This window comes from Fistularia commersonii, chromosome 17 (assembly GCF_037954325.1).
Source record: "Fistularia commersonii isolate RoL2024-O1a breed Wild chromosome 17, RoL_Fcom_v1.0, whole genome shotgun sequence".
In the NCBI taxonomy this organism is placed as follows: Eukaryota; Metazoa; Chordata; class Actinopteri; order Syngnathiformes; family Fistulariidae; genus Fistularia; species Fistularia commersonii.
Genome location: NC_141300.1, coordinates 15,386,104 through 15,403,608, shown reverse-complemented (window position 1 = coordinate 15,403,608; position 17,505 = coordinate 15,386,104). Strand labels below are relative to the sequence as shown.

At 39.6% G+C, this 17,505-nt stretch overlaps 2 protein-coding genes across 5 annotated transcripts; both read right to left on the bottom strand.

The window, feature by feature from the left end:
* Nucleotides 1-99: 99 nt before the first annotated feature.
* On the bottom strand, nt 100-10,142 carry adm2b (adrenomedullin 2b). Of its 4 annotated transcripts, none has more exons than XM_086163400.1 (3): nt 9,693-10,142; nt 7,053-7,173; nt 100-2,268 (listed from the first exon to the last, which is right to left on the bottom strand). In XM_086163400.1, exons 2-3 carry the CDS (start codon nt 7,130-7,132, stop codon nt 1,884-1,886), a joined length of 465 nt encoding a protein of 154 aa, XP_086019526.1. In that variant the 5' UTR covers nt 7,133-7,173; nt 9,693-10,142; the 3' UTR covers nt 100-1,883. The 4 variants fall into 4 exon arrangements, with proteins under 4 accessions (XP_086019526.1, XP_086019528.1, XP_086019529.1 ...); XM_086163402.1 differs by lacking the exon at nt 9,693-10,142 and adding an exon at nt 7,257-7,355; XM_086163403.1 differs by lacking the exon at nt 9,693-10,142 and adding an exon at nt 7,317-7,341.
* Nucleotides 10,143-11,899: 1,757 nt separating this feature from the next.
* On the bottom strand, nt 11,900-17,419 carry LOC147225334 (MOB kinase activator 2). Its single transcript, XM_086163363.1, has 5 exons — nt 17,024-17,419; nt 15,418-15,557; nt 15,225-15,321; nt 14,256-14,380; nt 11,900-12,687 (listed from the first exon to the last, which is right to left on the bottom strand). The coding sequence occupies exons 1-5, from the start codon at nt 17,104-17,106 to the stop codon at nt 12,416-12,418; spliced, it is 717 nt and encodes a 238-aa protein (XP_086019489.1). The 5' UTR covers nt 17,107-17,419; the 3' UTR covers nt 11,900-12,415.
* Nucleotides 17,420-17,505: the final 86 nt, after the last annotated feature.

Below are 17,505 nucleotides of genomic sequence, written 5' to 3'. Positions count from 1 at the left end.
GTGCCGTTACACTCTGAGTCTTTCAACTCGGAGTTGTGTTTTATGCTTTGACGTTTGTGACAGACCTTCAAAAGACACAAAATCCACTATCTGTTGACTGATTCTCTAAAATATGACAATGATTATTTATCCTCGCACAAAAATGCAAATGTTCTTATTTAGCTTTTTGCATCATCAGGGGGTTAAATGGTGAACCCCATTCTCATGTTTCATCCATTTATAACAAAATGATGGCGACAGAATTGCTGTGCTGTGCAACCTAACGCGGCATATAACCTTATTTTTTGCCCTTATGTATAAACAAAATATGTTTTTTTTTTTTAATCAATGAACAACTGCAGAGAAAACAAAATTACATATCTGCATACATCATTTTGATCACCGAAAAAAGACACTGGGTTGAAGAATACTTTTAAGCAAAATACTCAATGTCTTTTCAAGTCCGTCTTAGGACAAAAAAATAGCAGAACTTAAGCCAAAAGGCATCCTCTCTTTGCGTGCTGTCAAACTTTTACTAATGCGTGCAGAGCGACAAAAATATTTTTTAACGTTTTATTTAGATGCTTCAAGATCACTTCAAATTTAAAATTACATTTCAAAAATTAAATACCCGTTCATTGTTTTCAACAGTCTGCAGAAAATGGCTGGCTTCCAAGGCGAAGGAAAATAACATTAATTGGGCGATGATAAAAGCGATATGTACACTAGGTGTATGCAAATGTTATGTAACAAACTGGATTTAAGCACTTTTGACTGTAGTTTTATTACACAAGGCTACTGAATGGGAATCTGCATTACATGAATCAGCATCAAAACAAAGTACACTTGTGCCTTCATGATACGCCGTCCATTCAAAACTTCAAGACGATGGATGAAAAAAAAATAAAGTGCTTGCACGGCTCACTTACAGCAACTAAGCTGCTAAGCTCCTGACACGGGATGAAGAATTTGAAAGCTGACAAAAAACAGTGACGTTCGGATCGCGGTCGGCGAGACGCAATAAAACACAAAGGCTTAAAAAATGATTATTCCCACAGAGGCGACAGAATAGACTTTAGTTGGCGGCGATTTAGATTGATCCGTGTCCGGGATGCCAGAGTTCACCTGTTCTGAGCAGGGGAGGTCACTCTGGAATTCTGTTCATTCAGAAAGCTCATAACAGGGCAAAGGTGGATAAACTGAACCAAGTTCAGATAAGCTGGACGGCCAACAGCCGACTTCTGACTTTCTGCGAATCCACCATTTCAGTCCCAAAGATCTATTCATCTGCCCTTGCCAATTGACAAGAATACCTTTCCTCGCACTTACAATCAACAGATTTATTGTTAATCAGGCCTTCATTATTGATTGCAAAATATATGATCTATATAGGTTAAATCGATCAAGTCGTATGAATTTTGATTTATTGTGGAAATAATGCATATGCACGACTAAGCTACATTAAGCTATGAGCCGGAGACTATTAGATTTGGCGCAGCATTCAGTTGCCCCAGAATATCACAGATTCAGCTAATAAATTAAACACTAGATGGAGCACTTAAAATTAATATCTAAAACCGGGTTTCAATTTTTTTTTTTCAATCATTAGGTTACCCCCAGCTCAATTTTATACACAGCTTGGAAACTGCCTAAGCCAAAATTGATAAATAATTTTATTTTAAAGTTATTTTATATAAATCCTCAGTTCTTTTTCTGATTGTTTTTTGGGCTTAACGGTCAAATTCAACAATTTCTTTTGAGGCAAAATTCTCTTTAAAATATCACGGAGGTAAGATCAGACAACAATGTCATGACTGACACCAAAATGCTCTTTTATTCTCTAATGCTAAAAAAAAAGAAGGTATCTGAAAGACTGCGTGTCGGCTTTTTGCAGAAGGCAACTCTCAGCCGTAGCTGTGAGGACTGTGAGGGTTGACGGGGGAGGAATCCACCCTCCCGCTCTGTCCGATCAGCTGGTAAAGACGATGGCTGAGGTTCTGAACCTGACAGGTGCCGAGGACGCACCCCACCCTCATCAGATGGCCGTGGCCCCTTCCGCCGCCGGTGTTGGCATGGCGACGGCCCCTTGACCTCCCCGAAGATCCCCAAAGCGCGCCGTCACTTTGGCGGAGTAACCGTCCGGAAAGGCCGTCCCGGGGCTCGGGGTGCAGAATGGTTCTCCGGACTTCTGCGTCTCCCGGGGTGACGCCGATGGAGGGATCGGGCGAAGTCGGCACGACGGCGGTGTTGGTTGACTTCAGGTATTTAGATGTTCGAGGAGAGCTGATCCTTGCAAGCGAAGAGGGGAAATGTTATAAACAGGCGACCGTTAAGACGACAAACTGCCTGACAGGAATCCAGTGTTTTATTGTGGGATGCAGGGATTGTTTCCTGTGTTGAAACCACACAGGACAGCATCCAGATGGGAGAACTTATGATAGGAAACATTTATTTTCACTTTAAATAATATAAAGATGTTTATATGGATGATGTAGCGGGACTCCTTTGGTCCTTTGTACCAGTGCACGTAGAGCACACACATCCTATCTGTTGCAATTGTGTAAACACAAGAGCGTCCCTGACTAGATCATGGGGAAACAGATACAAAAAGCCTCACAGAAACACCATATTACACAAATGCATTGGCCTCGTGCTCGGAAAAATATTAGAATATAAAATATAGTCTGAGTGTGATTTTTTTTCCAACATTTTTTTTTCTACCGTCTTTATTTTTTATTTTTTTTACCTTCTGGTTTTCATATCTCCTGCCCTCTGCAACAACCTGTTTCCATGTCACTGAGACATGAATGTGTCAAGTCCTGTGTCAATCATTTTCTAGCGATGGCAGTGGCAAAGGAGAACTAAAAATGAAAGCAGCGCTTTTTCATCTTCAAACATCATTAAAAAGCGAGGAGTCAATAATTTGTCTTAGATGGGCTAAAATAGAAGCAAGGGGCCCTCGGAGGCTTCCGCAAGTGACTGGAACAAAGTAGTTTGAGCCGACCGACTCGCCGACCCTCTGATGCAAACGCCCAAAACGCCCAAAAATAAGAAGCCGCTTGCAGTCAAACAGCAACAGGATCTGGAATGACAAATCCAACTGGAGCGGACAAAAACACAGTGTAATGCAAAGAGAAAGTAACTCCCCCAAATGTAGCCGTAGCCACCAGCTCTTGCACAATGTCTTTTTTTTTTGTGTGTGTGTGTGTGTTGTGCACAAGCGTCACAGTCCCGCTGCCTGCCAGCTATTTACAAGGTGAGGAACAAGCAATGAAGGGAGGCCAAGGTAATGTTTGTATTTGTTTGGGATAAAAAAGTGGGCCACAGTACTGTAAGATCTTTATCCTGGAGCTAATTCTGACTGGTATTCTGATCACCTCTGGCTGGACATTCTGGGCTCTCCTTGCCAACACATGCAGACACACACACACACACACACACACACATACACACACACACACTCCTTGACTAACAGAGGTGTGTCAATCACTTTAGGTATTGCATTGAATGGCTAATTCTCTGGACTTTAACTTCACTTTGCAGTTGTATGTTCACAAATATACATCCCTGCAACTTGAGCAAAACCTTAAAAAGACCCAAACACTAAAATAAGGTTTTTAAATGAAGTAGGACTGGACAAATAGGTTCAGGCTCTTTGTTTCTTTCTGTGTGTGTGTGTGTGTGTGTGTGTGTGTGTGTGTGTGCGCTTGTGTGCGCATGTGCAAATTGTGCGCAAGTCCAGATTGTGGAGGGTCATAGAGCAAAAAGGAGCTTCTTCAACATTCCTCCCAAGTCAAGGCCCAGCATGTGGTGGTTCTTCACATTGGATTTGGGAAAACACACACACACACACACACACACACACACACACACACACACACACACACACATACACACACACACACACACCACTTTGTGCAGGGAAAGCTTTTTGTCTCTATCAGAACCCCAGTGGTTCACTACCAGTTATTGTTACTGGGTCTTTGTTACCCCAGATCCCCCCCGCCATCCCCCCATTTCTGACTCTACCTTTTCCCAAGCTCCCGGAGGATATTTCCATTTTTATTCCCGTTGTCTTTTCTCTCGTGGTGCCAGCACAAGTATTATGTTACATCTATCAGTGTTGAATCCCACTGAGATCCACTCTCCTCTCTCCTATCTGACATTTCATTTCTGCAGCCCCCCCCCTGCACCCTGACACCTTTATTAAACAAATTTATTTCTTTATAGATCTAACAGCCTCACGACATTACGACATCTTTCTAAGGGAGAGAATAAAAACATCACGATGAAATAACAAAAAAAGAAGGGGGGACTCGAAAGGGTGAAGCTGATTGTCAATAAATCAAGCTATCCATAACTCTCAGTTAATATAACAATCTTCATGCTGACATCTGAATGAATAGAATGTCGGATCTGAATGAGGTGAGAGGGTTTAATCGGCACGGTGATGTGAAGTTCTTAGAACGAGTCAAGGATTCGGGGTAAAGCCCTCACACCGAGACCAACGTGCCCTCATTTAAAGACCGAGGCAGCCGTCACACCGGTTTTTATCTTTACTGTGATATTATTATTGTATTTCATATTATAGTTCATATTATACTTCATATTTTACGTGTATGCATATGTGTCTGGATATATCAAAAGTATATAATAATATACTACATTATTTACAAAAAAATTAAGTAAAATAAAATTTTCACTTTTTACTTCAATTATGAGTATGATGAACAATCAGGTTTACAATAATAAATTGTTGATAATAATATTGTGTCATATAGAATTATCATCACTCATTGAATAAATGTAATCTATATATATATATATATAACAATTTATATATATATATGTATATATATATACATATATGTATTCATATGAAATCTCTCTCTCGTTCTATATATCTCTCTCTCTATATATATATGTGTGTGTGTGTGTGTGTATATATGTATATGTACATATATACATATATACATATTTTATATATATATATATATATATATATATATAAAATATGTAACTTTTTTCCAATCTCTCTCGCTAAAGAGTGAGAGAGAGATTTTGTATGAATATATTTTACCACTTTTATCATCGTTAGTAGTGGTAATATTTGAAGTAACATTATAACTTGGGAAAAATAAATTATAATCTGAAGATGAAATACAGTAATAATGTTGTATAAATGTTTTAAGTTATACATAAATATTATTTTTACTTCAATACATAATATATGAAATAATTAAAATGCTGAAATAAATAATAACATTATTAATAACATTATTAATAATCATGAAATATCTATTTTATTTTACAATTTATTTTGCTATAATAATTAGATCTTACATAATGATTACATGGAAAATACAATTAATAATCATATTATTATTAATTATATTTGATTTGTTTTAATATCATCCTTTTTTACTTCATTATGTGATTCTGTTTTAATAGAATTTTCAAAATGGTATATTATTATTTATGTGATTGTTGTCACTGTAGAAAACAGTGTTAGAATCGCTATTATTGTTTGTATGATATGACCCTGAACCACAACACCCTTCCAATGCTGGGTCAGTGGCCAAGTCTTTGCCAAACTTCTCCTCCCAGATTCCAGCTGAATTCCCTCCTTTTCCATAACCAGCAAGAGACTCTCTTTACTGCCTCCCTCATCCTGCAAGCTGCTATCTTTCTCTCCATTCTTATGTTTCCATACTGACTGTACAAAGAACCCTCTGCAGCCAACCTCCACTTTTGCAGTCCTCCAAGAAGTCCTGATATTTTGCCCTCTTTCTTTCAATCCCCATAGGATTGTAAGTTTGGTGAGGATGTTCTTTGCCTCTTCTGACCACAGGACCACATCCGGCCTCAGGGTTGTCTGGACTACCTGGGGAAACCGTAGCCTTTCCCCCACGTGCACATTTCAGGTCCCATGAATTTGACCTTTTGAAAATATATTTTTCTTGTATGAGATGTACAGAAATTGTATGTTTTTACCCATTGTGATAAGTCAAAACAAACCAGCTCATTTCACTAAAATTCAATTCAATTGCATTTATTACACAGTGACCTGTTTCATAACGCTGACTGACAATAAAACACGCACACGCACGCTCTCCCCAGAGCTCCCGGTCACAAGAGTGATCACGATCTCTAAACCGCTGCCGTTGGAGTGTGTCATTATTGTCGCCTGCTGTCTAAAGCCTGTGCTGTCCTTCACTGCTTGGCACCTCAGTACTGCGTGTACTACATGTTTCTTTGTCACAAATCCCTGTAAATCAGCCTCACCTCTGTCTCACCTCAGGCTGCTGAGCGGAATTACCTCGGGAATTTCCTCATTTTGCTGGCGGGCCCTTTCTCACACTGCCGGAAGGCAATTAAGACATCTCATGGAGTTATTTTTAATACTGAGAATTTTACATAATATCTTACCTTACCTTATCAAGAGTTCTTGTTATCATTCATGTTGTTTTTCAAAGCTAGACTTTTCAACAAATATTAAACAGGTACTTTGTACTAAATTGAGACAGCGGAGTGTTAGTCAGTCCATTTTAGCTCCAGTAAGTTAATCATGTAACACATCCATTAAACTTCTTTGAGGGGTGATATTTTCTTTCCGATTTTTTCCACAAAAAAAAATTCTACACTACAAGTGTATCAATAGTTTCATTTTTTATGATATCCTATGATTCTTAGTTAATTTATCATTAATTGCCAGTGGTGGAGACTTATCACAGTGCTGCATGAATGTTACAGGTGGCCCCTTAATTGTTATCATTAAAAGTTATTTAGAATAGAATAGATCAATTTATAAAGTGTATTTGAAAATCATAGCTTTTCTGATAAGGAAAAAAATATTGATAAAATAATTGAAACTGTAATCTAGCTGTAAGTGCTACCTGTGTTCCTCAAGATTTCAAGCACATATCTGTCGTTTGCCAGCATGACGTCATAAATAATGATATGACGTCAACCAAAAAAAAAACCACAACAAAACAAAAACTGATAACAACAATAACAACAAAAAGCAAGCAGTTTTTGCGTCAGAAAAAAAAACACTTGGAGGTCGTCGCTACCTGTGCAGATCGAAAGCCTGGATGTCCGGTGACAGGAGGCCGAGCAGCAGCCACAGCCACGCCGAGGGGAGCGCACCCATGACGGGGTGGAGACGGCGCTCTCAAGCGGTAGCGGATCCCACTGGACGGAAAAAAAAAGTTTCTTCAAAAGAAATTTTACAGTGAATCCGGGGGATCAAAAAAAAAAAAAACACTTTTGAAAACTTTGATTTTACTCCTAAGTTTGTCTATTATCTGCTGAATTGTCCCGAATGGACCAGCGACCTTGAAGGCATCACCAGTGCTTTCCGTTGCATCCTCCGTGCGCGAACATCCGTTCATTTGCGCGCACCGGAGCCTTATTTATAACGGAGGAAGAAAATGAGGAGGAGGGGGAGGAGGAGTGGGAAGGGTTCAGGTCTGCCCCACGGATTTGATAATGAATAAATGAAATAAAAAAAAATAAAAAACATGCTGTCGTTTACTTTTCTGTGCTTTGAATGTCGTTTTATGGGATGTCGGTGGGGGAACTTTGCATACTTTTGTTGGCTCTGGTTTTATTTATGAGCCAGGAACTTTTTTGTTTCTGACCAGTTTAACCTCTTCAGAATGACAAGAATGATAACAAAAGAAAAAAATAAATAAATAAAAACCCATAGAAATTAGTGATGATTACTCTGTGTTATATAACATTATTTGCAATGACTTATCAGTATTATCGGAACAATTTTTCGCCATTTGAAAATCTACTTTTTAAATTAATAAAAAACAGAAATGAAATGTGACTATTATTTTATAATTTCATGTAATACGTATGAAATACAATTTGTAAATGTATTTATGATTTAAATGATTCTTGCTGCAATTGTGTTCATCTTTTCATTCTAAATAGGTTTATATGGAAGGAAAAAAGAGATACTAGCAGGATTCTTTTTTTTTCATGAAATTGTGAGATACTGGCAATTTTTATATTATATTTAAGAATTAATAGTGATTCATTTGCCCTCTGTAAGACTCTATCCAAGGCCATGGATGGACACGTGGGTTAGGTGACATTCGTAAAAATTAAACTACAAAAACTGACATTTATCTTTACAAGAATTACATCATAAAAATGGGGAAGGGGAGGTCACTTTTCCCTCGACTTGTTTATGTGAATCTTTTGTTTTTTAATAAATACCAGTGGTCTTGAATTTCCAGACCAGACTCAGAGGTTTTGCCTCAATTATACCTGTAAATAATTACAATCTCTAGATGAAATATATACAATATATATATATACCAAGCAGCCAGGAAAACCATGTTTGTGGAAGAAGACAGCAGACACAAATCAGAATGATGGAGATTGTAAAAGAAGAGGGGGAGAATCTTGACAACAGTACCACATCCATCATTTCTGGGAACAAGGTTATTTAAAATTGTTTTATTGATCGAATTTTTTCATTGGAACTGGATTATCTATGAGGGTCTCAAAACCAGGTTCTGCTCTGCTAGACACTGAAATACTATGAAATACCTTGAACTCACAGTAATATGTAATCCATACAACAAGGAAGGGGTTTGGAGTTGGACTTTTTGGATGGAGTATCCATGTGATAAGTGTAGTGTAAAGAGAGGTAGTGTGTGATAAGTGTAGTGTAAAGAGAGGTAGTGTGTCTGTGCTGCTACCTCCTTTTTTTTTTGTGAAGGACATTGAGGATGAGGAGCTCAACCCCTGAAACTGATTAAAAGGAAAGTCTGTACGCTCGGCCGTGGGTCTTAATGAAACAGCTCCGTATGTCTCTGACTCAGCAGTTGTAGTATTACCCCCTGAGCTCAGTATCACAAGAAGAGACCACACTGTGTGTGTGTGTGAGTGTGTGTTTTATTCTCAGTTCTCTTTGGCTAAGATTCAATTACATATTGAAGTTTGAGGAGACTGCAGGACACCTCAGGCTGAATTTGAAACCTGAGTATATACATCTAGTTGTACTCCCTCCGCACCGGGTCAGCACCCGGGGCATCCGACAACCCGGCGTCTCTAAATCCCCTCCAACTGTGTCCTCAGCGTGTCATTATTTGTGTGACTGCATCGGCCGCGGTATTTTAAATGTTCCTAAACAATTCTCGACGAGAGAAATCTGTCGCAGTGGCAGTGACCCAAGGTCAAAATGCACTTCTACACATTCATACGCATGCGTGAAGCAGAAGAGATGACCTAATTTCCTGAAAGCTTACCTATGCAAAGTCAAATGGACGGTTTTTCTCATCTGCAAATCTACCAATGAAGTTAAGTTAGTGGCGAAACTATGTTTTTGCATGTTTTTGCAGATTTTATTTACATGGCGCCAAATCACGACGCCGTTGTGTCATGACACTTGACGTGTAAATCAGGGCTCTTTAAAATGATTTTCAAAAACCTGTAACTCCCTCTTGAGCATTGACTTGGCGACAGACTCGAGGAATTATTGCCTTGATCCAAAAAAGACAGAGCAAGATAGACGTAGATAAAAAGTCGGAGGGTAATAAAGACAGATTGGGTTTGAGAGTTGGGAGGGTCAGATTTGATTTATATAGCGCCTAATTACAATTTAATTACAAATTGTCTTGTCACGCTTTACATGTAGAGCAGGTCTGGACTGCATGCTTTCGATTTAAATACAGAAAAAAGGTTCAACCTGCCTCACAAACTGCCGATTCAGTTTTACACTGCTGTCATCCAGTCTGTTCTCTGCAACTTCACGATCTTCTGGTCTGGTTCGGCCACCAAACGGTACCGGGACGGATCGGACGAGACCATCAGGACGGCGGAAAGGTGCTGAATTGCCCTCTATTCAGGAGGTGGGTAGTAAACATCACCGCTGACTCGTCACACCCTGAACACAACCTGTACCAGACATAGAAACATCTTTTTTCCACAAGCCATCACTCTGCAGAACACACAAATCCCCCCAAAGCACCTTACACACCCTGTCGTGCACTAACAACAATATCTGTGTCTGATCACCCCTTCACTTGTTTTATTTATCAGTTTACCTCATTTTTGCACGACTTCACAGACCCGATTACACATCGGGGTTATTAACTTCTTATTAAACACAAAATGCACTTTGGGTTTATTTCTATAAACAATGTTCTTGTGACTGTCAACCAGAATCAAATTCAGTTTATTTGTGAACATACTTGGTCAGTAAAGCTATTCCTGATTCTGAACCTATGGTTTTACGTCATGTGTATTTTGTTCAGAGGCAGATTTTTAAGCTCAAATGTAAATATTTCATTTTGCTTATACAGTCTTTGTATTGTCAAGTGTACTTTGAATTCGTTTTTACGGCGGAATTTGGAAACTTCAAATGAACCCGTTACAAGAAAGCCATTTGTTTTCAGTTTGCAGTGAGGAAAAACTACCGTTTATGACGCACAAACCTTTGGACCCATCTCAGCTCAATGTGGGCGGCCTTCTGTCTCGACCGCTAAGAAATGAGAGAGAAATGATTGAATAATACTGTTAATATTCATAAAAGAAATAGCAATGGTGGATGCCTGGGGAGTTTATTGAGGACTTCTAAATATTTCCATTTTTGTGAAGTGTGTGTGTGAGATTGAGAGGTGACTAGTGACTAGTCCAGGTTAAGCCCCTTCTCTCCCTTCAGTGCCAGCTGGGATTGGCTGCGGCCACTTCCACTTCTCCATGTCTAATAAATAGATGCTTGTATGATGGCCTGGAAATTTTAATAATAACAATTTATCCTTTATTAATCCCCATGGATGACCCATGAGCGGTAACCTGCTGTCCACCGGTGCCAGGGGAGCAGTTAGGGGTTCAGTGTCTTGCTCAATAACACTTCGACACACAAGGAGGAGCCGGGAATCAAACCAGGAATGTTCATTTCCAAAGATGATTGCTCGACCTCCTGCGTCATGCTGCCCAAAACCACGAAAAAAATCTTCTTCAAATCACAAAAAAAAACAAAACTGCAACCATATAAATGATAATTTGATAACATTCAAACTAAATGACATGGGTTTGACCTCCTATAAAAATAATAGATCAAATTGTTTTGTTTCTTCTCCAGAATATATGTCTCATTTCAGTTATTGAAGCAGCTTATATTTTCAGGGATAACTTGACCGGTGTCATCTGTCCTTTTAATGGCACGAGAACTATCTGGCTGAAACTGTCAGCTTTGGTGTAACTGCATGATCTGGTTGCTATCATAAAAATTACGAGTTTGTTTTTTTCAGTTTAATGAAAATGTTGAATAAATTATATGGTTAGAAAAAGCATTGTTTTTGCAATTTTTCAGGCTGGTTTGGTCTTGGCCAGTAGTTGCCCAGTAGTTAAATTTTGTTCTTGATCTTAGTGTCATAGAAGATATATTGCTCCCGAATTTATTCCCTCCTAATTTACTCCCATTATGTGAATATGTGTTGAGTCTGAACAGTTACCAGCATGCCAATGCCAATTTTACGAAAATACAACATCTGGAGATTGGCTGTCTGCATTAAAAGAAATCAATTGTCGAGCACATAAGACTTTTGTATCTTCTTTCACCTGTCATATGCATTTTCAAGGTCTAGAAAATCACAATGCAGCTCCCTCTGGCCTTCTCTTTTAGCATTCTCAAAGCAAATACTGCATCTGTAGTACTCCTTCTAGGCATGAAGCCATACCGCTGTTCACAAACGCTGACTCCTGCTCTTAGTTTAGTTTCCACTACTCTTTCCCATAACTTCATTGTAGTTCTGCACATCCACCTTATCCTTAAATATGGGCTCCGTAACGAAAGGCTTTTGTATACTCATAAAATATTTGCTTGTGTATAATTGGTCTGTGATTATTATTTAATCATTTAAGACGGAATGCATAAAAAAGTTGAGTCAGTACATACAAATGATAGTATAATATCATATATATATGTGTATATATATATATATATAGTATAATGCAGTCTTGATAACAAGAACATGAACACGTCCTGTTGTAAGGTTTGCAAATATTACATAGGAACATTGAATTCATATTTACATTTGAATTTTTCGGCCACTATATATTTAATGTAGCATCAATGGAGGACCTCTAAGAAAGTTTTGAAGATAAACAAATGCACAATATTTTAAAATAAACAAGCACCATAACTGCTTCTTACTTCCTGTTCTTTGCCCTCCAAGGGCAAAGTGAATCACCTGCGTCTTACAAAATCTCAACAGTAATGACAACTCTGTACAGCTGGCTATGAGCAATTGAATATAACTTGTGCTTCTTGAAGGAATAAAGTATTCCCTCTCTTCTTCATGACCTTTTGTTTAATATGCATGCAAGTATTGTGAGAACTTTAATAGGGTCATAAGTTACTACATAAGGAAAATATATGAATGAATAAAAAATATAGATATATAGGAGTTTACAATGTGTGTGTATTTGAGTTCTCCTTAGATTCATGCTGATTTCTCAGAGCCGTTATGAGGTCCTGCAGCTCGTCGGTGTCTTCTGGATCCAAGATGGCATGCTGCCGGCAGAACAGCGTGAGGTGTGTGAAGAGTGTGTTGAGGTGGGGGTGCAGACCAAGAGCGAGCGCGTCTCTGTAGTGAGACCAGTAAATATGAGCCAGAGTCCTGAATAGCAGCAAAAAAACCTTCTGGACCAGGAAGACGAAGCCTGTGGGAAACACCGAACCTAGAGAGAGAGAGTTGGTTAAAAACTTGACACCGAATCAGTGGTGATTGAAATCTTACATCTTTGAGCCCCTTGAGCAAGGACTGGAGTGAGACGTCACCTTACTCCTAACTTTATCACATTGTTTGATGAAGTTCTTGCATGTCTATATTATCTTTGTTACGTTACAGACGTCAAATTATTTTGTTGTATATTTTTTCATTTGTCGATGTCTTCTTCTCCTTTCGTCTTTTCCCTTCAGGGGTCGCCACAGTGAATCAACCTTCTCCATCTAACCCTGTTCTCTGTATCCTCCTCTCTCACACCAACTACCTTCATATCTTCTCTCACTACGTCCACAAATCTTCTCCTTGGTCTTCCTCTAGACCTCCTGCCTGGCAGCGCCAATTCCAGTATCTGTCTACCAAAACATTCACGACCCCTCTTCTGTACATGACCGAACCATCTCAGTCTGGCTTCTCTGACCTTCTCTCCAAAACATCCAACATGTCCTGTTCCTCTGATAGACTCATTCCTGATCCTATCCATGCTTGTCACTCCCAAAGAGAACCTCAACATCTTTATCTCTGCTTTTGGTCATTGTAATTGTTTCTAGACCATACAGCATTGCTGGTCTCACTGCTGTCTTGCACACCTTTCCTTTCATTCTGGTTGATAGTCTTCTATCTCTTTGTACCGCTCACACTTTTCTCCACCCATTCCAACCTTCTTGAACCCGTCTTTTCACCTCTTTTCCACACTCTCCACTGCTCGGGACTGTTGACTCCAAGAACTTGAAAACATACAACTTCTTGATCTCCACTCCCTGTAGCCTCACCGTTCCACCCTGGTTCCTCTCATTCACATACATACTCTGTCTTGCTGCTACTAACCTTCATTCCTCTCCTTTCCAGAGCACACTTCCACCTCTCTAGATTTTCCTCAACCTGTTCTCTGTTCTCACTACAGATCACAATGTCATTTACAAACAATTCATTTGTCTATGTATTTAATTCAAATGTAAATAATGAGGAGGTGGCGCAGTGGGCGGCGCTCCACCTTTCTCTTTGCATTTTCTCCCCCTAGTGGGCTCATTGGAGACCATGAATTGCATCTGATGTGTAAATGAGAGACTGGATGATTGTATGATTGTGTGTATCTGGCCCTGTGATCGGTCTAGGCTGAACTCTGCACCTCTCCTCCAGTGGCACCTGGGTTAGGCTCTAGCATCCCCCGCGACCCTGAGTGGAGGATAAGCGGAAGAAGATGGCTGGATATATTTTTTTTATCCAACTCATAGTGCATTCCTTTTATTCTAAGATGATATGTATTTACAGAACCAACGCCGAAATAGGGATATTTCTTGACATCTGAAAATAGTCTTTTAAATATTGTGCTGGCAAAGATCACAGATCTGAAATGGTCTGAGGGCATTTTAAAGTTTTAAAAGCGAGACAATCCCCCAAAATCAGGGAAACTTTTAATTTACTTATCTAAATATCAAATATTCTTTCACTCATTTATCCGGTCTTCAAATCAGAAACAAGGCCCCTGCGCAGGCTGTGAGTGACAAGATGATGTAATTTTACCTGACTTTGTGGGGAAAACGTCTTCATCGGTCAGCAGATCCTGAATATACGACATGGCGTAGTCACAGTAAAGCGGAGCAGAGCACTTCAGCTTCCTGCCGTGGTCATCAGTCCACACATAGACTCTAAAAACAACACATGGGTAAAGTAAGTAAGGAAGCATAAGAATGGTCCCATATAAATTAAAGAGAGAAGAATGATTAATTCATGTATGTTCTAAATCATTTTAAATCGCTACCTTCAAAGTCAAGAAAGAACTTTATTTGACCATCACATAATAATAATTCTTAAAGATATGCTGATGTTGACGTATTTTTATATTTGTTTTCATTGTTGCCACAACTCAATACTCCCTCAGTGCTACAGTAAGATGTTTAAGACATATATACTCTCCCCTGCAAAGCTTTTTCAGTAATGAACAGAGAATTGACACCTTCACCTCAAGCGAAAGCTTTGGATGCCTAAAACTAGAGAGCAGAGGATCTGGGACTTTTCAAATCCCCAAAGTAAAGGGGCCCCAAGATTTGTTACTCCTAAGCTATTTCCAGACCTGGCTGTAGCCTAGAAAGATATGTTCACACATAAGGCCAGTACACATAAATAGACACACACGTAAATAGACGTCTCCAATAAAATGAATTATTTGTCACCATTTTATCACCATTTGGGACATTTTATTTTCACTCATTTACAAAGGGATTGAAAAATTAGCAAAACTACTATTAAAGTATTTGATCAAGTAAGTCTAAAACAAAAGAAATATTTTTACTAGACCTTTTTTAAAAGGGAAAAAATTGCACGTTTCGCACAAACTGGCTAAAAAAGACTTCCTAGAATATTGAAAAAAAAAAAAAAAAAAAAAGAGTTTAAAAAATATATAGATAAATAAAAAAATCTTAAAAATCCTTATTCTCAGGGTGTTTACTTTTAGGAATTTGCGATTTAATGTGCTTCATCAAATGTACATACGTGTTGCCTGGTCCACATGCAGTGGGGCAGGTGCTGGGGGTGCAGAACTCGGACAACGCGCTGGAGAACAGGTTTATGTGCTTGAAGAAAGCCACAGCTGGAACACATTGATAAGAACTTGACTAAATCTTGCACATCTTCTGTGTGCCACCCCCAGATATTGCAGCTCTACTGTATTTGACACACTACTCACTGTTGCTGGCGAGCCACTCCTCCCGGTCAACACCAGGGGGTAGCATTGTGAGGGCAAACATGTCGATGTGTGATATCCGCTGGCACAGATACTGCTGCTGGAGATATGGACGCTCCTCCAGGTTATTGTTATCAATTCCCCTTAGGAGGACAAAGAAGAGTTAATAAACTAGTGACTGCTGCATAAAACAATCAATAGGTCAGCGGATTAAATACTGCTTCTGCCGCAACTAGATAAGGTATTTTACACACTGATGCTCTGTCAGCTGTCCACACATGCATTCACGCACACACACACACACACACACACACCGCTTCAATATTAACCTCCATTAAACCAGCAGTTAATGTAATGAAGGCAGAGTAATTACGGTCAATGAAGTGCCGTCCTCTACAGCGGTCAGTAACAGTAAATAACTGAGGTCTGACATGCAGATAATGCACTTCTGCAAATCTGTCATTTTCAACAGGGGGCATTTGCTTTCTGATAAGCTACAGGTAGTACTTTATAATCAGTAACCAGAACGGGCAGCTTGGGAACTTGCAGAGGAGATTCGAATGGGGTAACAGCAAGGTGTGCTTTCTGAGAGCTAAACAAGATTTGACTTTATGCAAAGCAGTAGTCACGGTTGGTAATGAGGGGGATATTCCCTGGTCTCATCAAATGCTGGACTGAGGTCATTCCTTTTGGATTTTTTAGACTGCTTCCGAATCACACAGCTGCCACACTGTTTTTAGACATCCCCACAGCAGCTGAGAGTTTACTCAGTGTGACCTTGCCCGCTGTGATAAGGGAAACATTCTACCCTCTATGCAGTTCGACTACCACCCCCTTGTTCGGATGTGTTCGTGTGTGTATGCGTGTTTGAAGGGTGGGTGGGCAGCAAGAGTTTTAATTTTCCAAAACAGGAGATCTCAGTTAAAAGTGAAGGTCAGCAGAGGTAGAGCGAGAGGAATAGTAGCAGTGGATAATGTAAACAGTGGAGGTACAGGAGGTACAGTAGTGCAGATCCCAGTACTAACAGGAACTGCTTTTGTTAACATCCTGTTCTTCTCCAGCTCTGTGGTATTAACTCAATTAACTGCCTCTTGGCTACCAGCGATCAGCACACAAACGCAATGAGGCCAGGGCTATTGGTAATGTTGTGTTTGTGTGCAAACACACTCCCATCCATGTTTACATTAGCATTTGCCGTGAGGGTAACATAAACAGTCCTCCCTGTCAGCTAGCACTAAAGGATTTGTCAGTTGGCAAACATTTGCAAGAGTAGGTGCTGAAATTGTTGACACACACCATCATCCCTGGTTGTATTTCATACGACTCAGCATGTGTCCTGTGAGAGGAATCCACTGATGGCATCAGGCAAATATGCAGCTCACACTCTTATCTGGACATTCCTGAGTAAACCATGTGCAACAAGCTTTACAGTATTGATTCTTTCATATGTAATTTCTTTTAAATGCATGTTTTCTTTTGTGGTGTTCTTTAAGGGCATAACAAAGACAGGCGAGACAGAAAATAATGCATATTAAAACTTTTCAATATGTAAAGAACTGGCACAAGAAAGTGAGTGGATGATGAGAAGTGTTAAAACAAAGCTACTTACAGTTTTTCATTGTTGATGCCAGAGGGCTGAAGAGCAGCCGTGTCTGTCTTCTTAGTTGAGGAGTAACTATGGCAACCCCCCATGGTGTGGAGCTAAGGGCAGAGCGGTTTGTTGTGCCAGTCCCACTTTTCCATCCCAAGCATACAACACTTTTCGTCTAACCACTTCAGCCAGCATAGGACAACCAGCACGGCACACCACGCAGTCCCAGCTTACATACTCTTCCATACAGCCGTAAAACATGCGAGTCTCCTTTAAAAAAAAATAACAACAAATTGAAAAGAATAACAGAAAGTGAGGTATTCCAGGAGTTGAGGATTGATTCCAGCTGTCGGCCTTTCCTTTCGCTCCGGTGATACTGTGTGCATATGTTTCCTTTGTCTGAGTCCCACACCCCACAGGCTCCTCCTCTCCCAGCTCTGAACAGACAGGCAGGTTTCTCCACAACCCATTAAAGTACAGATCACAACTCCGCCTCTTCC